Source organism: Mesocricetus auratus, unplaced genomic scaffold, assembly GCF_017639785.1.
Source record: "Mesocricetus auratus isolate SY011 unplaced genomic scaffold, BCM_Maur_2.0 Super-Scaffold_6730, whole genome shotgun sequence".
Classification (NCBI taxonomy): Eukaryota; Metazoa; Chordata; class Mammalia; order Rodentia; family Cricetidae; genus Mesocricetus; species Mesocricetus auratus.
The window spans coordinates 92,824,236-92,843,090 of record NW_024429184.1 but is presented as its reverse complement, the minus strand read 5'-3'; the positions used below and the strand labels follow the sequence as shown (position 1 = coordinate 92,843,090).

The 18,855-nt window shown below is 44.9% G+C and overlaps 1 protein-coding gene across 3 annotated transcripts in view; it reads left to right on the top strand.

The window, feature by feature from the left end:
* Sh3tc2 (SH3 domain and tetratricopeptide repeats 2) overlaps window positions 1-18,855 on the top strand; it is a 55,162-nt gene that overhangs the window by 3,746 nt on the left and 32,561 nt on the right. For all 3 annotated transcript variants that reach the window (XR_005875711.1, XM_021229849.2, XM_040741727.1), the window contains exons 2-8: window positions 4,086-4,184; window positions 9,249-9,376; window positions 12,131-12,236; window positions 14,107-14,250; window positions 15,301-15,499; window positions 16,561-16,634; window positions 18,273-18,468. Coding sequence is in view for 2 of the 3 variants with exons in the window: in XM_021229849.2 (XP_021085508.2) it covers window positions 4,086-4,184; window positions 9,249-9,376; window positions 12,131-12,236; window positions 14,107-14,250; window positions 15,301-15,499; window positions 16,561-16,634; window positions 18,273-18,468 (946 nt within the window). In the remaining variant the exon portion in view is untranslated. The remainder of the gene's footprint in view (window positions 1-4,085; window positions 4,185-9,248; window positions 9,377-12,130; window positions 12,237-14,106; window positions 14,251-15,300; window positions 15,500-16,560; window positions 16,635-18,272; window positions 18,469-18,855) is intronic.

The following is an 18,855-nucleotide window of genomic DNA, read 5'->3' as shown; positions in this document are numbered from 1 at the left end:
GTCAGGATGCCTTCTCTTTTTCTTACTTTAAAACACGGTATGGTAGCATTTACTCTGTTCTCTGACTTTACGCTATTAAAATTACAGCCCAGTCTGCCACTCCCTCCCCTGATTTTCTAACAGCTTTGCAGCTGGCCTCTCCGTGTCTTCTGCTTCCTTCTCTGTGTCCTTCCCATGCTTCTCCTAGCAGAGCGATCATTTTTATTATGCCACTCCACTGCCAAGAATGTCCCATAGCTCCCTGCTGCTTACGTTCCCCTTCCATCACTTCTGCCTGCTACAAAGTGCTCATCTCCCCTGGTGCTGCTACCTCTACAAGCATGGCCACTTCCCTGTCCGTGTCTGCAGGTTGGCCTTTACTACTACATAGGCACACAAAGCTCATTGCTACCCTGCATGCTTACTTCCTGCAGATTAAAGGACCTCTTAGTTAGATTTGTTCTTTTTATTTTATGTGTTTTGCTTGCATGTGTGTATGTGTACCACATACATGCTTGGTGCCTGAGGAGGTCAGAAGAAGGCATTGGATCCCTTGGAACTGGACTTACAGATGGTTGTGAACCACCCCGTGGGTACTGGGAATCATACCCAGGTCCTCTGAAAGAGCAACGAGTATGTTTAACTGAGAGGCCATCTCTCCAGGGCCCCCTGGGAGGTTTCTCATGTTCTTTCTTGTGTACTTTAGGTTCCAGTTCTCTGATGACTGTATGCAGCGTTAATGTTTCTTGCTTTTTTTTTTTTTTTTTTTTTACGAGGCAGGGTTTCTCTGTATTGTTTTGGAGGCTGTTGATCCAGCCCGGCCACGAACTCACAGAGATCTGCCTGCCTCTGCCTCCCGAGTGCTGGGATTAAAGGCGTGTGCCACCACCGCCCGGCTAGCGTTAATGTTTCTTATATTCTGCCAGTTGTGCTTCACTCTTTGACTTACACCTTATTTACTTATTTATTTATTTGGTTTTTCAAGACAGGGTTTCTCTGTGGCTTTGGAGCCTGCCCTGGAACTAGCTGCTGTAGACCAGACTGGTCTCGAACTCACAAAGATCCGCCTGCCTTGGCCTCCCAAGTGCTGGGATTAAAGGTGTGTGCCACCACCGCCCGGTTTACTTACATCCTTTGATTAGTCCAAATTCTTGAATTTAATGTATTATAGTCTCTGCATTATTTTTTTGGGAGGGAAGAATAGCTCTTTTCCAACTCCGTTTAGAAAATCATTGGCTGCTGAAATTACACAGATAGTCATCTGTAGTTTCTGCAAGTTTATTTTTAGAGACATCTTTTGAAATGCCCCATCCTCCCTACCCCTGGGGCTGCCCTGTAGATCACAAAAGTCAGAATTTATGTTGATAAAGCCTGAGCATCATACATTTCTCACACCTCCTTTTCAGGCCATGCAACCTGTGTCCCACACCGGGAGCATTGCCCTGGACTTTCCTTCTAGAAGGAAGGTTCCCTTCATGGCTGCTGCTGTCAGATCTTATTTGTACAAGGACGCAGTGAGTGACTGGGTAGGCTGGGCGGTGTTGGCTGAATAGCAGGTATCTTGGAGTGGGACTGCAGGTTGTATGGGAATGAAAGCCTAAGGCTCTAAATCTTCTAGGTTCCAAAGCAAAGACAAGCAGTTTGGGGTAGATAAAACATTCTGATTTCTAAATGGTATTAAACATTTGAAACTAAAACTTTACTCTGTAGGAGAGGAAAAAGATGTTGGGGGGGGGTTTACTCTAGCCTGTGGTTAAAATTCATCATAAGGTAGGACAGCAGTCGCCATTCCATATGTTTCTTGGGCCAGGGACTGAGGCACTATTTAGAAGTGCTGGAAATGCAGAACCTCACCCAGGATTATCTGGTTAGGCACTCACTGCATTTAAGAAGCACTGATCTGCTCATGTGGTTCTCAACCCTGCCTTACACTGATATAATTGTATGGGAATTTAAAACAAAAGTAACCTTGACTGCTGTAGCTGCCCTGAAGATCACAAAAGTCAGAATTCTTGCTGATGAACCCTAAGCATCGTGTGTGTGTGTGTGTGTGTGTGTGTGTGTGTGTGTGTAAAATATTAAATCTAACCTGGATGACTCAAATATTAACAGCCAGGGTTAAGAAGTGCTGACCTGGGAAACTCCTTTCATAGCTGGAGAAATTAAAGACCCTAGAAGTGGACAGGTCAAATGCCTTGTCCAATGTCATCTGAGCAGTCCATGGAGAAGTCTCATGATTTTCAGCTGTCCCCCTCACCCACTGCTTCTGACTCCTGGGGCCTGAACTGCAGGATAATTCTCAACTCGTTGCTGCCAGGTTGCCTACTAAGTGCTCAGCTTTCAGCACTGAGCAGCTCACAGGATTTTCCGCATGAAGAGCTGGCACTTCCTTCTGCCTACTCAAGCTGAAATCCATTTCGTTCCTACTGTCCTTCAACAGTGCTAACTGCTCCCACCAGGAAGAAAGGGAAAGAGACCCCTGGGTATCAAGATGCCACCAAAGAGACCCATAGCAGAGAGGGACCAAGCCTCTTGGTAACAGTAGGGTGATTTTGACTGTTTGAGTCTTGTTGAATGCTTGGACTGTGTCATTAGACTCGGTGGGCCTGGACACCTCTGACCTAAGTTTTATAGGCAATGGTGGTAGAGACAGATTGTTAACCTTTTTTCTTAGGAGGAGGTTATACTTGCACAGTTCTGGTCCAGTGGTTTAGCTCTTGAGAATTTTTGTGGCTGAAAGGACAAAGTTCAACAGTCAAAATTAGTGTGCTAAAGATTTGTGCTCCTTTATATTTGGAGAATACAGTGAAAGAGGCCAGTTCTGGAGGGCTAACCAACTTTTTGGGTTCTCTACATAACCTGTCATGGGTTATGTAGTGTCGGTGGTATCCAAGCTGTGAGCATGATTCATGGGGTACTACAGCACACAAAAATAACTACCCTGGGCTGTATGTGGTCCAGGGGTGGTGGCTGGACACACCTTTGCATCTGTAGCAATGGGTAAATTTCTCTGCTCTTTCTACTTCTTCATGCTTTTTAGTTGCACTCTCGACTGTCTTGTCAACCTTAAGCAATCAAAATACCACAACTCAAACCTCACTCTAGTCCCCGCCCTGTGTTTCACTCTGCATTCCCCTTTTAACATTTATTTATATCGTGTGTGTGTGTGTGTGTGTGTGTGTGTGTGTGTGTGTGTGTGTGTGTGAAGAGGTCAGAGGACAAATTGCAGGGATCAGTTCTTTCCTTGGGGACTGGAATCAGGTTATCAGATTTGATGGCCTTTATCTACCTTTTTGTTGTTGTTGTTTTGTTTTTTGTTTTTCGAGACAGGGTTTCTCTGTATTGTTTTGGAGGCTGTCCTGGAACTCGTTCTGTAGACCAGGCTGGCTTTGAACTCACAGGGATCCACCCGCCTCTGCCTCCTGAGTGCTGGGATTAAAGGCGTGTGCCACCACCCCACCGCCTGGACGGCCTTTATCTACTAATCCATCTCATCAGCCTATCAGCCCACAGTCTTCCTTCTTTGAACTCTGTTATTTTGGTGCTGCTTAAGATGGAGCCCAGAACCACGTTCATGTTAGGCAAGCACTGTTCTAACAACTTCAGTCAACACCCTTTACTCCACTTCAGTAACTACAAAAACAGGAACTATTTTAAGAGCTGAGAGAGATTTTAGACAGGACCCTGTTTGTGGGCAGATAGATGGACAGCATGGGGGCATTACAACTGTTCCTCAGCCATCCTTCTAATGATATCATCCTTTCTCATTTAGTGACCTAGACCTTGCTGCTGTTAGAACCAGAATGATCTGTGTAGGCTCCGAGTACCTGGAGCATCTTCAGTGTACTACACCCTGGAGCTTGGTTTGATCTGTGGGTGGGAATATTTAATGAAATGGGTACACCCAGGCTCCTGCAGTACTGAGATAGCATACATGACAGTTCTTTGATAACAGCTGGATACAAAGTGGTTATAAGTCAATGGTGACAGTAATTCTTTCAAGCTCCTAGTCTTGGGAAAACCACTGGCACTTGGTAGGAACTTGCAGTCCATACTTATGACTTGTGTATACTCTAACAAATGGTCTTTTGCTTTATTTTCTTCAGGTAAAGAAGGTCCTTCCAAGGATCTACCCAGATCAAGTGAGGACACATCCTCACTTGAAAACAGGAGAAAATGTTTCCTGCCACAGAATATGACTCAAGGTATCTAAATCACAAAGAAAACACCTTCTGGGTAGAGTATCTCAGAAGCTTCCTCATCTCTCCATCTGCAGACCCTCACCTCATCCCCCTGTTTCTTGTTACCTCCAAGTGCACCTTTGCAAGTGTGTCTGTCATGTTGTCACACTCACAAACCTTCCAGACTGTTAGTCAAAACTCTTGAGAATCTAGTAAGTATCAGGAAATCCATATATAAATTCTGGGTTAAAGAAACATATTATTGATAATTTTTAAGGTGAAGGGTTAAATTTTAAAAAGTGTGAATTCAACATGGTACCTTAAAGAGTTGTTTGTGTGCAGTTGTGTCCAGAAAATGTGTGACAAAGACACAGATGGAGGAATGACTATGTGGAGGACCCCCTTTCTATTCCATATAACACCACAGTCTCTTCATATTCTAGGCTCTGAGTAAATATTTCTTAAACAAGCAAATAGTAAAACAAAGACTTGAGAATGGCTGGGTAGAAGTATCTGAATGAATACTTTAGATGCAGAAGATGATTTAGAAATCAGTGTGATGGAAGATGTTCAATTTCATTAATATCTCATAAGGTCCTCTGCTGTGAGACTTTAGTAGAACTCACAAAGAAGGAATTCCCATGGAAAATGTTATCATTGAGGCGAACCTTACCGCAGAAACCATGAGACAGACATAGGAGATGTAGTTTTTATAGCATAACTTCTGGCATGCAGTAGTGGGGACCATTTTTCTTTTTTTTAAAGTTTTTATTCAGTTTTTTGAGATGGTCTCAGTATGTAGCTGTGAGTGTCCTGAAACTTGCTATGTAGATCAGGATGGCCTCTAACTCACCAAGATCCACCTGCCTCTACCTTCCTAGTGCTGAGATTAAAGGCATGCTCCACCAGGCCTTTAGAGGGACCATTTTGAGAGCAGATCCTGTGTGAGGAGGTCTGTTACACGGTCCTCTTTTTATACAATCGTCTCTGTATGGCAACACCCAAATCCCTACCTATCAGATGGGAAGGTGGGAAGCAGAGCCTGAGAAGGGACAGTGACTTGACTGTCACATACTCTGTGATGAGGAAGAGGCTTGAACCTTTGTTGTATTAGTCTCTTTAGAGAAAGGGACAGAACTGATAGGATGTATAAAGGGGACCCATTAGAGTATCTTATAGGCTGTGACCCAGCTAGTTCACAGCTGTCTGTCAACAAAAAGTCAAAGAATCGAGTAGCTGTTCAGTCCCTGAGGCTGAATGTCTTAGCTTGTCTGCAGTGTCCCGGGAAGTAGGCTCTAATGCCACTGAAGGGAGTGGGAGGGCCAGAAGGCAGAGAGCTAAGCTTTCTTCTTACATGTCCTTGTATAGGATGCTACCAGAAGGTGGGGCCCAGATTTAAGGTGGATTTTCCCACCTCAAAAGATCCAGATTAAAGGTGGGCCTTCCCATGTCAGGATTTAATGAAGAAACATTCCTCACGGGTGTACCTAGATGCTTGGGTTTTAGTTAATTACAGATGCAGTCGAGATGACAACAAAGAAAAGCCACCACACTTGTCTTGTTTGTGACCATCATGGTCCAAACTCTTCCAAAAATATACCTTTCCTTGTGACACAAGATCTGTGAAAGAGTTACATTTTGAATATTTTTTAAGGATATGAATGGTGTTACTAGATATTGCATACTTATCAAATCAGGCTCTGTCTAGTTCCCATTGGAAATTATGTTGAAATGCTAGTTTCTAATTTAAAACATTTTTAGCACATTTACTCGTGGGTGTGTTTGTACATCAGGATTCGGTAATTGGTTCTTCCCTTCCACTGTGTGTCTCAGGATCAAACTCAGGTCATCAGGCTTAACAAGTATCTTATCCACTGAGCCATCTCAGCGGTAATGAGAAGAGTTTTGCTCTTGGGTCACCTGCTTGACATATATAAGCTTGGGTCACCCCAGGAAACCCTTTAGTTGTCATCTGCTCTTTTCCAGAACCTCACTGGAGTCAGCATTTTGACTTGTCAGTGCTTGAAGGCTGAAACAAAGGGTACCATTAGATGAAATGGAATCTACAGGCCGAGCTTGCAGGAAGGCCATGGTGTGGAAGTGGGAGACTTGGTACTAGCTACCAACCTTACTCTATGCAGGCCAGTTCCAGACACATTATCCTGGTTAGTGGTCTGGCTTCCAGGAAGATTAAAATAGGACACAACATGCTTCGGCCTGGGCTAGAGTAAACTGGACTTACTGCCCCGTGTGGTGATTTGGGGTACTACAGGATCCCACCTGCACAGAGGTTCTGCTCTCAGCATCAACTAAGATCTTACTCAAACCCCAGGGTGTCTCCACTTTCGTATACATGGGTTCACACATCACAAGGAGGGTCACACTGAGGGGTACCACCAGTGAGCAGCATTAATTTTGAAGAGATCCCAAGAGGTAGTTTGCATCAGGTTTTGGAAGGCAGGAGAGATGGAGTTTGGCAGAACAGAGGCTGTTTGTCAAGGTTAATAGTATCAGCAGACAAGGACATTGGTGAGCAGGGATTGCTGGGGTGTTGGGACTGGAGGATGGGCCAGAAGCTTCACATGCATTGAACATTTAATATGGGCCAGGAACTAAGAAAAGATAGATGCATAACTCATTGGAAAGGTCCCTTTCAAACCCTGTGATGGGCCTTATCAAGAACGTTTGTGTGTGTGTGTGTGTGTGTGTGTGTGTGTGTGTGTGTGTGTGTGTGTGTGTGTGTGTGTGTGTGTTTTTCCTAACAGGAAAATCAAGTACACAGAGGTGGTTAACTGTTCAGGGCGACACAGTTATTGAGGGCAGAGCTAATCCCTGACCCTGAAGTTGTGAGAATCCTCCCTTGGCTTCTTATCTGTGCCATCACTCACCCTGGAGGTTAGCATGGAGTAAGGCGTCGGATGGAGGCTGAGGAGAATGGCCAGATGTGGAGGAAGGGTTGGGTGGACTGGAGGGAACACAGACCAGAGAGGATCTGAGCAGAAGAACAACTTCTTTTTTTTAATATAATTTTATTTAAATTAGAAACAAGCTTGCTTCCCATGTCAATCCCAGCTCCCTCTCCCTCCCCTCCTCCCTTGCCCCTTCACCAGCCCCCCAGTCCTCCACCCAATCCCCACACCGTTCCCCAGGGAGGGTGAAGCCCTCCGTGGGGGAATCTCTAGAGTCTGTCATTTCATCCAAGGCAGAGCCTAGGTCCTCCCCCATGTCCAGGCTGGGAGAGCATCTCTTCATGTGGAATGGGCTCCCAAAGTACATTCATACGGCATGGTAAATACTGATCTACTCCCCAAGGCCCCGGAGATTGCCGAGGCCTCCTCACTGACACCACATTCAGGGGGTCTGGATCAGTCCCATGGTGGTCTCTCAGCCATCAGTCTGGGGTCCAAGAGCTCCCCCTTGTTCAGGTTAGCTGTCTCTGTGGAAGAACCGCTTCTTAACTGGATGTAGGCCATTTGAACATGTTCAGGAGCTGACTGCAGCCACAGACAGCCCTTTTAGCACCTCTAGGTGAAAACGGGCCATTCCCACAGGGGAGTTCAGGCTGCCCTGTGGACTTCACCTGCAGTGGGTTAAGTCACGTTGGGATGGGGAGAGGTTTCTGTGACTCCAGCCCACTGCTTCTGTTTCTCATCTTAGATTTTTATTAACAAAATTGTCGCATAATATCTGAAGAAGACATTTCCAAAAGGACAATTTCTGCATCAGAGGGACATCCTGGGCGGCCTCTTCTAACAGCCCCAGATGCATATCCAACTGTATATACTGGTTTCTTGATCCCAATGTGCTTTCTTCTCTCTATAGATCTTTTCTCCATGGAAAGAAATGCTTGGCAGGCCAGTCCTCTCCAGGCATCACTCATGGGACAGGGGCTAACCTTACTCTTGTCGTTTGGGGCATCTAAACAGACTCCCAGGAGGCTTCAAGGAGTGTTTATTAAATGAAAGTGAAGTAAAAGATTGATTATTACTATCTGCCCAGGTTATCATGAGAAATGTTAGTCCTGGAGCATGAGAAACTGGTTGGGAAACTGTGTGCAAATAGCTCATAAGATAATGTATATTACCTGCTGCAAATTTGTGTGCGGGGGTGGAGAGATGGTTCAGTGGTTAAGAGCACTGACTGCTCTTCTAGAGAACTTGGGTCCAACTCCTGTGTGCACCCTTGTGGCAGCTCACAACTCTCTGTACCTCCAAGATCTGACACCCTCACACAGACCCATGCAGGAAAAACACCAATCCACATAAGATAAAAACAAGTAACTTTTTTTTATATTTCATTTTCCAGTTTAAATTTAGATAAGAAACGAGGTTGCTTCACAAGTCAGTTCCAGGTCCCTCTCCCATTCCTTCCCCTCCTCCCGTGCCCTCCCCCCAACCCCCCCCAATATCCCCTCATTCCCCCAGGGAGGGTGAGGCCCTCCATGGGGGTGTCCATAGTCTGTCATTTCATATAGGGCATGGCCTAGACCCTTCCCCAAGAGTTCAGGATGAGAGTGCACCTCACATTGTTCTATGGGAGTCCAAAGTCTGTGTGTATACTTGGGATGGGTACTGATCTGTTGCCCAAGGCTCAATAGATTCCCTAGGCCTCCTCACTGACACCCAGATTCAGGGGGTCTTGATCAGTCCCATGCTGGATTCCCAGGCTGCTGCCTGGGATTCAAGAGTTAACCTTTGTCTGGTCAGCTGTTTCTGGGAAAAACAAGTAACTTTTTAAAAAGGAAGTGTGTTTAGTAAAAATAAATTTGTGTATAAATGCATTCCCTTCAGTTTGGATAATGTAGTTTTCCTTTTGAACGTTCGCACATCTGCTGGAAGCAATGTCTGACCTGGGTGCTCACCTGAGCCCAAGTGGCCACTGTGCACCTCTGCAAGAGCCCGGCTGGCCTTCAGTGTCTTTCCCTGTCCCCAGAGAGAACACTTGAACGGGAACTTGGAGGATCTTTTAGCCTGCTCTGACCTGCTGTCAGTGGAGGACACCAATCTCAGGCTTGTGGGGGGAAATTTTCCCCTGGCTCTTTCTTTTCTTTCACTGTGTGTCCAGCGTTTCATCCCGGTTCTCTTTCAGACCTGGCGCTCTCATTCTGTGTGAAGAGTCGCTCCAGGAGGTGTGTCAATGCGCTCTTACAGGAAGTGGCACGGAGGCGGCTCTGGGCCCTGGAGAATGAGAACCATGAAGTCTGTGCGCTGTTCAAGGTGAGCTGGGTGGCTGGCTCTCACATCTCAGGTCCATAATAGCAAGGACTGTGTCTGGAACAAAGTAAGGCCCCAAGAAAGCAGCTGGCTGTCTAACAGGAATGAGTGGCCTAAGCCAGAGGAAGCCCCCTCCCCGGCCCCGAGTTTGGGCAAGATCCTTGCACTAACAGAGAAGGAGTATGTTTACAGCAACTGCCTCAGAAGTGTACCGGCTCCGCCCAAGGTGCTCATTTGAATTTTGTTTTGTCACTAAGATCCAACACTCATATATCTTCCCTTTGTGATTTAAACACACAGTTCCCTTATATGTTTGTCTCCAGAACATTCTATCCCCATCACTCCAAGTTCAATCTTTGTGCCACCAACAACTGTCCATTTTCTTCTTGTCCTCGAGTCCTGGTGAACATTGAGTACATTTTCTTTCCTGAGACAGGGTTCCTCTGTGTAGCCCTGGCTGTCCCGGTTTGCACTCTGTAGACTAGAGTGGCCTCAAACTCACAGAGATCCATTTAAGGTGTAACACCACTTCCCGACAAGCACATATTTTAAACTAATAATATTGCCAATGGAAAAACCGTAACTATAAATGTTAGGATGAGAAGAACAATGCAGTAAATTAGGAGAAATTTTTTTTCATAGTAGATGGATGTTTAATGCTTAAACTGTTTAATGGTCAGAGACTGAGAGTCAGAAATAGAGTTTGTTGCTGTCAGTGGTGGGGAGAGAAAGCATTGCTTTACACGACAAACCCATCTGTCTAATTATTTTCATTTCCTCCTTAATCTGGCACATCTTGAAAGGAGAAAAGCGCTGTGGCTACCGTGTAACAGAGCGACAGTGGCTGGCTTTTAGGAGAAACCAAGTCTACACCTGGAGAGAGCTTATGTACATGGATAGTGGTATTCACTCCACAATTAACAGCTAAAAGTTAAAAAGCAAACATGTGTGTTTCTGTGTATGACTGCGGTGTGTATGTGCATGTGTGTAGATGCAAATGCCCCACACAGGCCACCATGCTTGTGCGTTCAAGGAGGCTGGAGGGGGGACATTAGGTATCCTGCTCTGTGACTTTCCACTTTATTCCTTTGAGAGGGAGTTTTCACTCACACTGGAGTTAGACTGATGGCCAACAAACCACAGAGTTCCTCCAGTCTCTGCCCCCAACTCAGTACCAGGATTGCAGGTGCAGGGGCTACGCCTGGCTTTTCTTACACGGGTGCTGGGTAACGAGCCATTCCTCTAGCCCCAGGCTTCTAAATTTTATTCTGTTTTAATCTCTGGGATTCGGGAAGTAAAGATACCAGTTGCTGATGGTTTTGATGAATTTCATTTTGATTCAAGTCATCTTTGCTGTGGACAGGAACAGGGTTTGATGGCAAGAGCTGTCCGTTAGGTCACGGCTTGAGCTAAGTGTGTATAGGGGTGAAAGCTGAGGCTGGAAGTTGGCTATATCCAAGAGCCAGTCGGGGCTCTACAGCTTGCTCACTGCGGGTGACCCTGGGCCAGTTACTTCACCTCTCCGTGTCCTCTTCTCTTTGTTAATAAAATGGGGGTGCTGTTAACTTCAGGAAACTATTAATCATAACACCCATCCTTATTTAGTGTATATCTTAGAGAAAGTATACCTTATCTGTTAAGATGTGATTAGTTGTCTTAGAGTGGATTAAATATTAAATACCATCATTGCACTCTTTTCAGTTGTTTATTGTGGAAGCTGAATGAAGTGTTGCTCATAAAGATTTGCCTTGCAAAAGTCTGACATATATATTTATACATTTATATACATACATTCAACATACATACATTCAACATACATACATACATACATGCATACATGCATACATGCATACACACATACATACATACAACATACATGCATACATACATACAACATACATACATAATACAACATACATACACACATACATACATACGTACATACATGCATACATACATACATGCATGCATACATACATGCATACATACATGCATACATACATACATGCATGCATACATGCATGCATTCATACATACACACATACATACATCCGGCAGCCTTGCTTGCTCACAGTTCCGCACCACACCCACTCAGGATCTGGGGTCTCTGAGTCTCTGGTGCTGAGGGATGCAGATGATGCAGATTCTGACTTTTCTGGGCTTGGGGCCCTTCTTTGGGATCCTCTTCCCATTGGACTCCCTGGTGACCGGGTCTAGCAGTTGCTCTCGATGGCATTTCTTGGCCCTTGGGTGGGATGTTCAGGCCCTGACTCTGAGAAACCAACAGAGAAAGACTGAGGGGAACAGGTCTCGCTGGCTTCAAGCTTACTTTGGTCCCATGTTAGACAGCAAGACTCTCACAGGCCTCTTCTTGCTCTACTTACGAAAACAAACTGGCAAATATTTTTGGAGGTTGTTGGTTGGCTGCACTTTTGAATAGAAGATGCATATATTCTCCACTGGCAACTGTGTTTCTTAGAATCATGTGTTCCCAAACAAGCAAGGGTGTGCATAAAAGATTTATCTATCGAGGTAGCTATTCCAGTGCTGTTTAGGGCATTACGATTGTAAAATAACCCAAGTGTGGAAGGATGGCATTCATAACCATTAAACATAATGTAGGTCACTCGCTGATGAGAGAGATGTTTTACAACACACTAGGCAGCAACCACCCGTCTGCTGTTGACTAATCTGGGTCCTCATGAGATCTTCTTAAAGGACTCTGTCACCACAGGATCTCTTGTTGCTCTTGTTCAGGACCTCTCTGCAAGGCTGGTGAGCATCCAGTCCCAGAAGGACCAGTTCCTCATCACCTTCAAGACTGTGGAAGAAATCTGGAAGTTTTCCACCTACCTGAACTTAGGTATGCCCTGGGAAGGTAGAGGAGAATGTGTTTCTCTATCTGGCCGGCATTGGGAGCCTGGGAATTGGTTTGTCTCTGATAGTTAAAAGAGATGCAGCCCTGAAATGGATGGTTAGCCTTTTGAAATATCATAAACCCTCTAAAGCTAATTCTAAACTAAATATTAACTATTACTCTAAAATGTCATGTGAAGAAACTCTTTTCTCTATGTCCAGGGAGACTTTATTTTGCAGTGAGATAGATGTCGAGTTCATTCAGAAAAAGACCGGTATTTCTGAGGAAGAGTGAGAAGCTGCTAAAATACTAATGCTTGAAGATGCTTTGTCCCTTGTGTTTGTAAAAGAGTCAGAGAAAGAGATGGGAGACCTCGCTGGGAAGTAGCTCCAGTCTTCAGGGTTTTCTAGAAAGTCACAGATAGATGTCAGGGCATAGTGACATTTCCGTTGGAGTGGGCACTGTTTCATCCTCTGTTCCAGGATAAAAACCTTCTGGCGGGAACTGATGTTTTCAAAGCCAAGTCACCTAATTTGATGGGCATTTGCTGCATTACAGAAAACACTGAGTTCCCTGTGGTTGTGCCCAAAGAGCAATGCTGAGCTGGCCTGAGGATCAGAGTGACCCTTGGCTGGAGGGAGAAACTTCTCTTATGTTCATGGTGATTTCCTGCTCTCTGTGACATATTTCTTGTGACCATCACAGATGATCAGTTTTGCTCTGTGGATCAGTTTGTTTGCTCCCTGGGGAATGCTAGTGTTACAGACTCAGAAACCCAGGCTAGCTCAGACCTGCCAACTAGCCTCTGCATTTTCCTAAGACTCTTAGGTGTGAACTTCCAAGTTTAAGAAGACTTTTGTAGTAGACTGTGAGGGTGGAGAACGACAGGTTATCACATTATAGGAATAGTTAAGACGTCCCAAAACAAGCAAAATTTCTATACAAGCAATTCATGTTTAGACATATAATAGTGATCTTTTCTTTACAATTTGCATAGTTTTAAGTTTTCTTCCCTCCACCCACCCCACTCTCTTCAATTCTGAGAGTCAAGCCTAAGCACTGCCCTGCTAGGCAAGCACTGTAACCACTGTCCCATATCCAGCCATTTCAGCTTGGCAGAGCATCCTAGGCTGTGGGAGAGGCCCGGGTCAGACTGCGTGGTGGAATGGGATTCTGACTCTATGGACTGTCGCAGCCTCCTCAGCCTCCAAAGCATCAGGGTACAGAAATTTGAGTTTCAGGTTAGAACTTGAGGGGGATGCCAGGAATCCTCAGAGTCAACACAGCAAACTGGAAGACCCCCATAGTACTAGGAAAAATAGCTGAGGGCCGATGAAATGGCTCAGGGGTGAAGGCACTTGCCACCAACTCTGGTGACCCGAGTTCCATCTCAGAAACCCACACGGTGGAGGAAAACTGACTCTTGCAAGTTGTCTTTTGGCCTCCAGTCATGCACTGTGGTATACATTTGTATTTGTTCTCCCCACAACACACACACACACACACACACACACACACACACACACAGAGAGAGAGAGAGAGAGAGAGAGAGAGAGAGAGAGAGAGAGAGAAAGAGAGAGAGAGAGAGATGAGTACACACACAGAGTAAACGAATAAATGTAAAAAGATTAGAGAAATAAATCTACACTTATGGAGACCACAAAGACAAATATGCTGAGAATGGTAAACATGACTTAGACTCAACTTGTATTTCCTAGCGAATGTTGAGAAGAATCAGTTCTTCTAGTGTCGAGTCAGCATTCTGCTCCATTTAAATGGTGGTTCTGGGTATGAAGGCAGGATGGAACCTGCTTTCTCTATTCTGGTCGCTCAGAGCTGAACTCATCTTGTTCAGCTGTGTTGGTTTGACCTCTAGGCTATGTGTCCACATGTCTGGAACAGCTCCTCTTTGACCACAAGTACTGGCTCAACTGCAGACTGGTAGATGACACGGAGATCCAAGTGTCTGTAGATGACAATCACTTGGAAAACATACACCTGGGCCTCCTGCTGCAGGAAGGTAAGTCTGGCATGGGATTTGGGATGGGAGCCTCATTGAGATACTTGCTATTGGAGTCCCTCAGATAACTGAGATACTAAGAGAGGCAAAAAAAATCCTTGAAAGATGCAAACATGCATTAGTGAACCTATCTGTTGTAACAAAACTTCAAACATCCTAGTCCTGAAGTCACACAAACAACTGTGTTAGTTGCTCTCACTGATTCATGTTCAGGCTGATTGGAGGTTTTGGAGGGTGAGGTTGGGGGGTTGCCAGGCTCTACCCAGGCTGGTAGAGTCCTTGGGGTTGGGGTCTTGGCACTGCATTTTAAGAATGAAGTTTCCCATGTAATAGTCTCCAGGATTGAGAGATGTTCTGTGAACACATGGTGTAATTTGGTTGTAAAATAAAATTATAAATCTTAGAAAACCTGAACTATTTCATGAAATTCAATAACAGAATGCTAAAGAACCAGTGGAAGTACCTAGTCTGACCTTTTCACAAGGGCAGATGCCATCAGCCTGGCAGTTGGTCAAGTCTGATCACTTAGTACGCATTGAAAGCCAGATTGGCCTGAGACAGTTTTAGAAGTGATTTTCCTTCCAATTCCATTGCACAGTTCCTAGGACAGAGTCCATGTACCATTGCAAAGCTGGTTTGGAGCCATTGCATCCGTGTAAAACAACTTCCTTTTCTCTTCATGGCTCAGAATGAAGCACAGGGTTGCAAAGACAGTCAGTGTTTAGTAAATGCATGTTTTCTCAAGGGGGGCTGTGTTTCATCTCTCTCTCTCTCTCTGTCTCTCTCTCTCTGTCTCTCTCTGAGGTAAAGTCCAATTAAGCCTTATTCTTCCCAGTTACTCAGATCTGTTAGTATCAATTTTAAGGGAATTCCCTGTCAGTGACTTTTCTTACATCCTGGGATCGTAGCACAAGGTTCTTGTGCCTCGTCCTGGACAGTGGACTTTTAGGAGGAAGAAAGTTGTCTGGGCTCTGCATCTAAGTGGTACCGAATTGGAGATTCTCTCCCATTTCCGGCTACTCCTTGGAAGGCTTCTCTCATTCTCCACAGGCCACTTCCTCTGCAGAGCCACACACTCCGTGGCTCAGCCAGATGAGAAGGAAGGGGAATACTTGACACTGTGCAAGAATGAGCTAATCTCCGTGCTCCCTGAAGGCGAATCTGAGTGGGAAGGCGTGTCCTTAGTGACGGGTCAGAGGGGCCTGGTGCCTGTGTCAGCCCTGGAGCCCCTGTCTGTCCCTTTCCATCAGTGAGTAGCTGCCCACTCCCTGGGGGAGGGCCCCAGAGCTGACTAAGTTTGTTCAGAATAGAATAGATATCCTTTTAGATATGGTATTCCTGGTGCCTGAAAGAGGACAAAATTGAGGTGGCTTTTAAAGATTTACTTATTTATATTTTATGTATGAGGGCTCTGCATGTATATCTTTGTGCAGATCCCATTAGATCAGATCCCATTAGAGATGGTTGTGAGCCACCATGTGGTTGCTGGGAATTGAACTCGGGACCTCTGGAAGAACAGCTATTGTTCTTAACTGCTGAACCATCTCTTCAGCAAATGGGGTCACTTTTTGTTGTTGTTGCTGTTTTTGTTTTTCAAGACAGGGTTTCTCTGTACTGTTTTGGAAGCTGTCCTGGAACTCTCTCTGTAAACCAGGCTGGCCTCGAACTCATAGAGATCCACCTGCCTCTGCCTCCCAAGTGCTGGGATTAAAGGCATGAGCCACCAATGCCTATCTTAGAGTCACGTTTTAATCTCCTATTTTTTAGTGGTATTATTTGGTGAAAGTGGAAAAGTCTCTAAGTTTTAGATGGACATAGTATATACGATGAAACATATGACTTCCATTGCAGTGCTTTTCAATGTATGGACTGGGACCACTTGTGTCACCTGAGGGGTACCTGAGGGTGTCACTATGAATTCAGCCCCCTAGCCCTCCTCTCAATCTCTTGGTGTTGGGCCCAGAAACTTCCATTTTCAACTAGCCCCTCAAGCATGTTCTTCACACTGAAGACTCTCTACCGGAGGATGGATGCTGTAAACTTGAGCGCATAGGGTGACAACATCATCTCACGTCTTATTCATTCTGCCTGGTCCTGGCAGAATTGACAGTGAGACCATTGTTGTATGTGAGTTATTTAACTGGCAGCAGTATTGCAGAGCTAGGAAACATCCCAAACTTTCACAGTGTAAAGTAGATTCTCAGTTTGCTGTCATTAGAGTAAGATGAACAATAATGCTGGCGTTGTTTTTGTATGGGACTATTCTGCTCATTGTTCTAATGTTTTAAAACTCCGTGTTTCCTCTGGCAGATGGTTCCTAAAGAATTTCCCAGGAATCTGTGGACTTCCCAGGAAGAGAGACTGGACAGGCTCCTGTCAGATTGGTATGAGTTGTAAACAGCATTGTCAGGAAGACGATTTTATCTGTCTCCCAATCTTACTGAAGGATGTGGGAAGCCAGTTACTGTCTGCACACTTGGGGGCTTTGCCTGTGAAGCGAATGTTCAGGCCACATATGTGGAGAGGGGTGTTAGAGAGTGAGAGAGATTTAAAGATAAACCGGTAGAAAAAAATCTTGCATGGGCCAAATGAAACACTTTTGAGTTAAATGTGACCTGCAGGCCACCCGTTTCCAACTCCTTATCCAAACATTTCCTGGCTTTCCATAGAGCAATGTGATTGAGGGGGATTGTAAATGCCTAGTATATAGTGAGTACCCAGGAAACACTGGATGAATAAACAATGGACTATGCACACACTTACCTGTGTTCACACATATACACACACACCACACACACCACACATACATCAGCTAGTCTCTGTGTACACACACATTGCTAAGTATGTGTTTACTAGATAACAACATATCTAAAACACACCACTGAAACTTTACCCTGTGCCTCTCTATTCTAGCACACTTCCTATCACATCTCTAGGTTTTTTAAAAAAAATACAGCTTCACTAATTCCAAACCCAGATAACACTTAAAATAACTAGGAGGATTTACAGAATCAAAATATTAGAACGATGCAATAACTGACCATAAACAAGGCTGTTAGCATTTTGGAGAAACATAACCTATGCACAATCAGAACTATGGGGCTTTGGAGTCTGTTGTGATTCACACAACCTCACAGGAGCACTCCCTGCCTTCACTATGCTTCCACCTTCTCAATAAAGAAGTGTAATCAAGCCAAACACAGTTACAGAACTAAGTAGATGCACAGGAGAGGTGAGCAGTAGCAGGGAAGCCTTCTGTAGAAGGAATTCTTCTGGGTACCCTGCCTGGCATTCAGTCCGCAGGAAGACCTGAGAATGGAAATGTGCTTTGTAAACTAGACAGTGACAGTGCAATCCTCACAAAAACACTGTTATTGGATCCTAGGTGAGTCATTCATCAAACTGAGTAATTACTATAGCTTTTGGGATAGTCCCAGATCCCTCTGGCTTCCTTGCAGCACGCTGTCTTAGCAGCGATTGTACAGCAGCATGTTCTGAGAGGTGGTTAGGTACCAGACATGATGCACTTTGCTTTTGACTGTTTAGAAGCATCAGGAATCACCGTGGCTGAAGTAGCTGGAAGGAGGTGTGAGCATCTTCTTCTGTGAAGATACTCATATATAGCTCTGAGGTCTTGTGCCAAGCATGGTAATGATATGCACGATGGTAGAATCAGTTGAGGACAGCCCAAGGAACTTCCAGTTTCCTATAAGCTTACCTAGTTTAAAGGCATGCATATTCTGTATTCTGAGACTACCTTTCTTATACTTGGGGCTTTTCTTTTTAAAACATGATAGTGAAAGCATCTAGATTGTAGTTCCTTTTTGGATTGTCCTAATTTGGCAAAATGAATAGCCTACTCTCCCTGGTCATTCCTACCTGTTTGATTTTGGTGTGTGTGTGATCTAACTAAATTACTGAAATTTCTAAGGCTGGGATGCTCTAGTCTGTATCACACTGATAGACAGGGAAGGTTCATTCCCTTATGTCTTTCCATTTGATCTGTGTGTTGTTTTCCACAGGCAAAGGACGGTGCAAGGCCCTGATGGATTACCAACAGGAGGAAAAGGATGAACTGAGCTTTGTCCAGGGAGAAAACATTGAAATTCTTGGCTTTGTTATACCTGGGCTGCAGTGGTTCATTGGGAAGTCAGTGAGCTCAGGAGAAGTGGGCTTCGTCCCCACCAGAAGCATAGATGCTGATTCCTGCTCCCCAGTGTGAGTATGTTTGGGGGCCCAGTTTCCTTCCCCAGTACTACCTTACCTATGAGCAGCTTTGCAGAGCCAGAGGGGCTCATTCTGGCATCCGTGGTGGACATGGAAAGTTCTAGGAAGGAGGAATGATCAGGAAAAAAAATCTCCATTAATTTCAATAGATGCTCTTTGAAGCCTCTCTGTGTTCAAATGGAGAAGCAGAACCTCAAGACCTAAGACTCTGTACCAAGGGTACAGTGTAAGGGTTTGGATACCATCACTCACCAAGTCCAATCACAAGACCCCATCAAAGAGTAAACATTGACAGAGTGGCAGATTACTGGATGACTTTCTCTCCTTGTCAGTCAGGGAGGTTAAAACTTGAATGTGTGAAGTCCACACTGGCAAGGA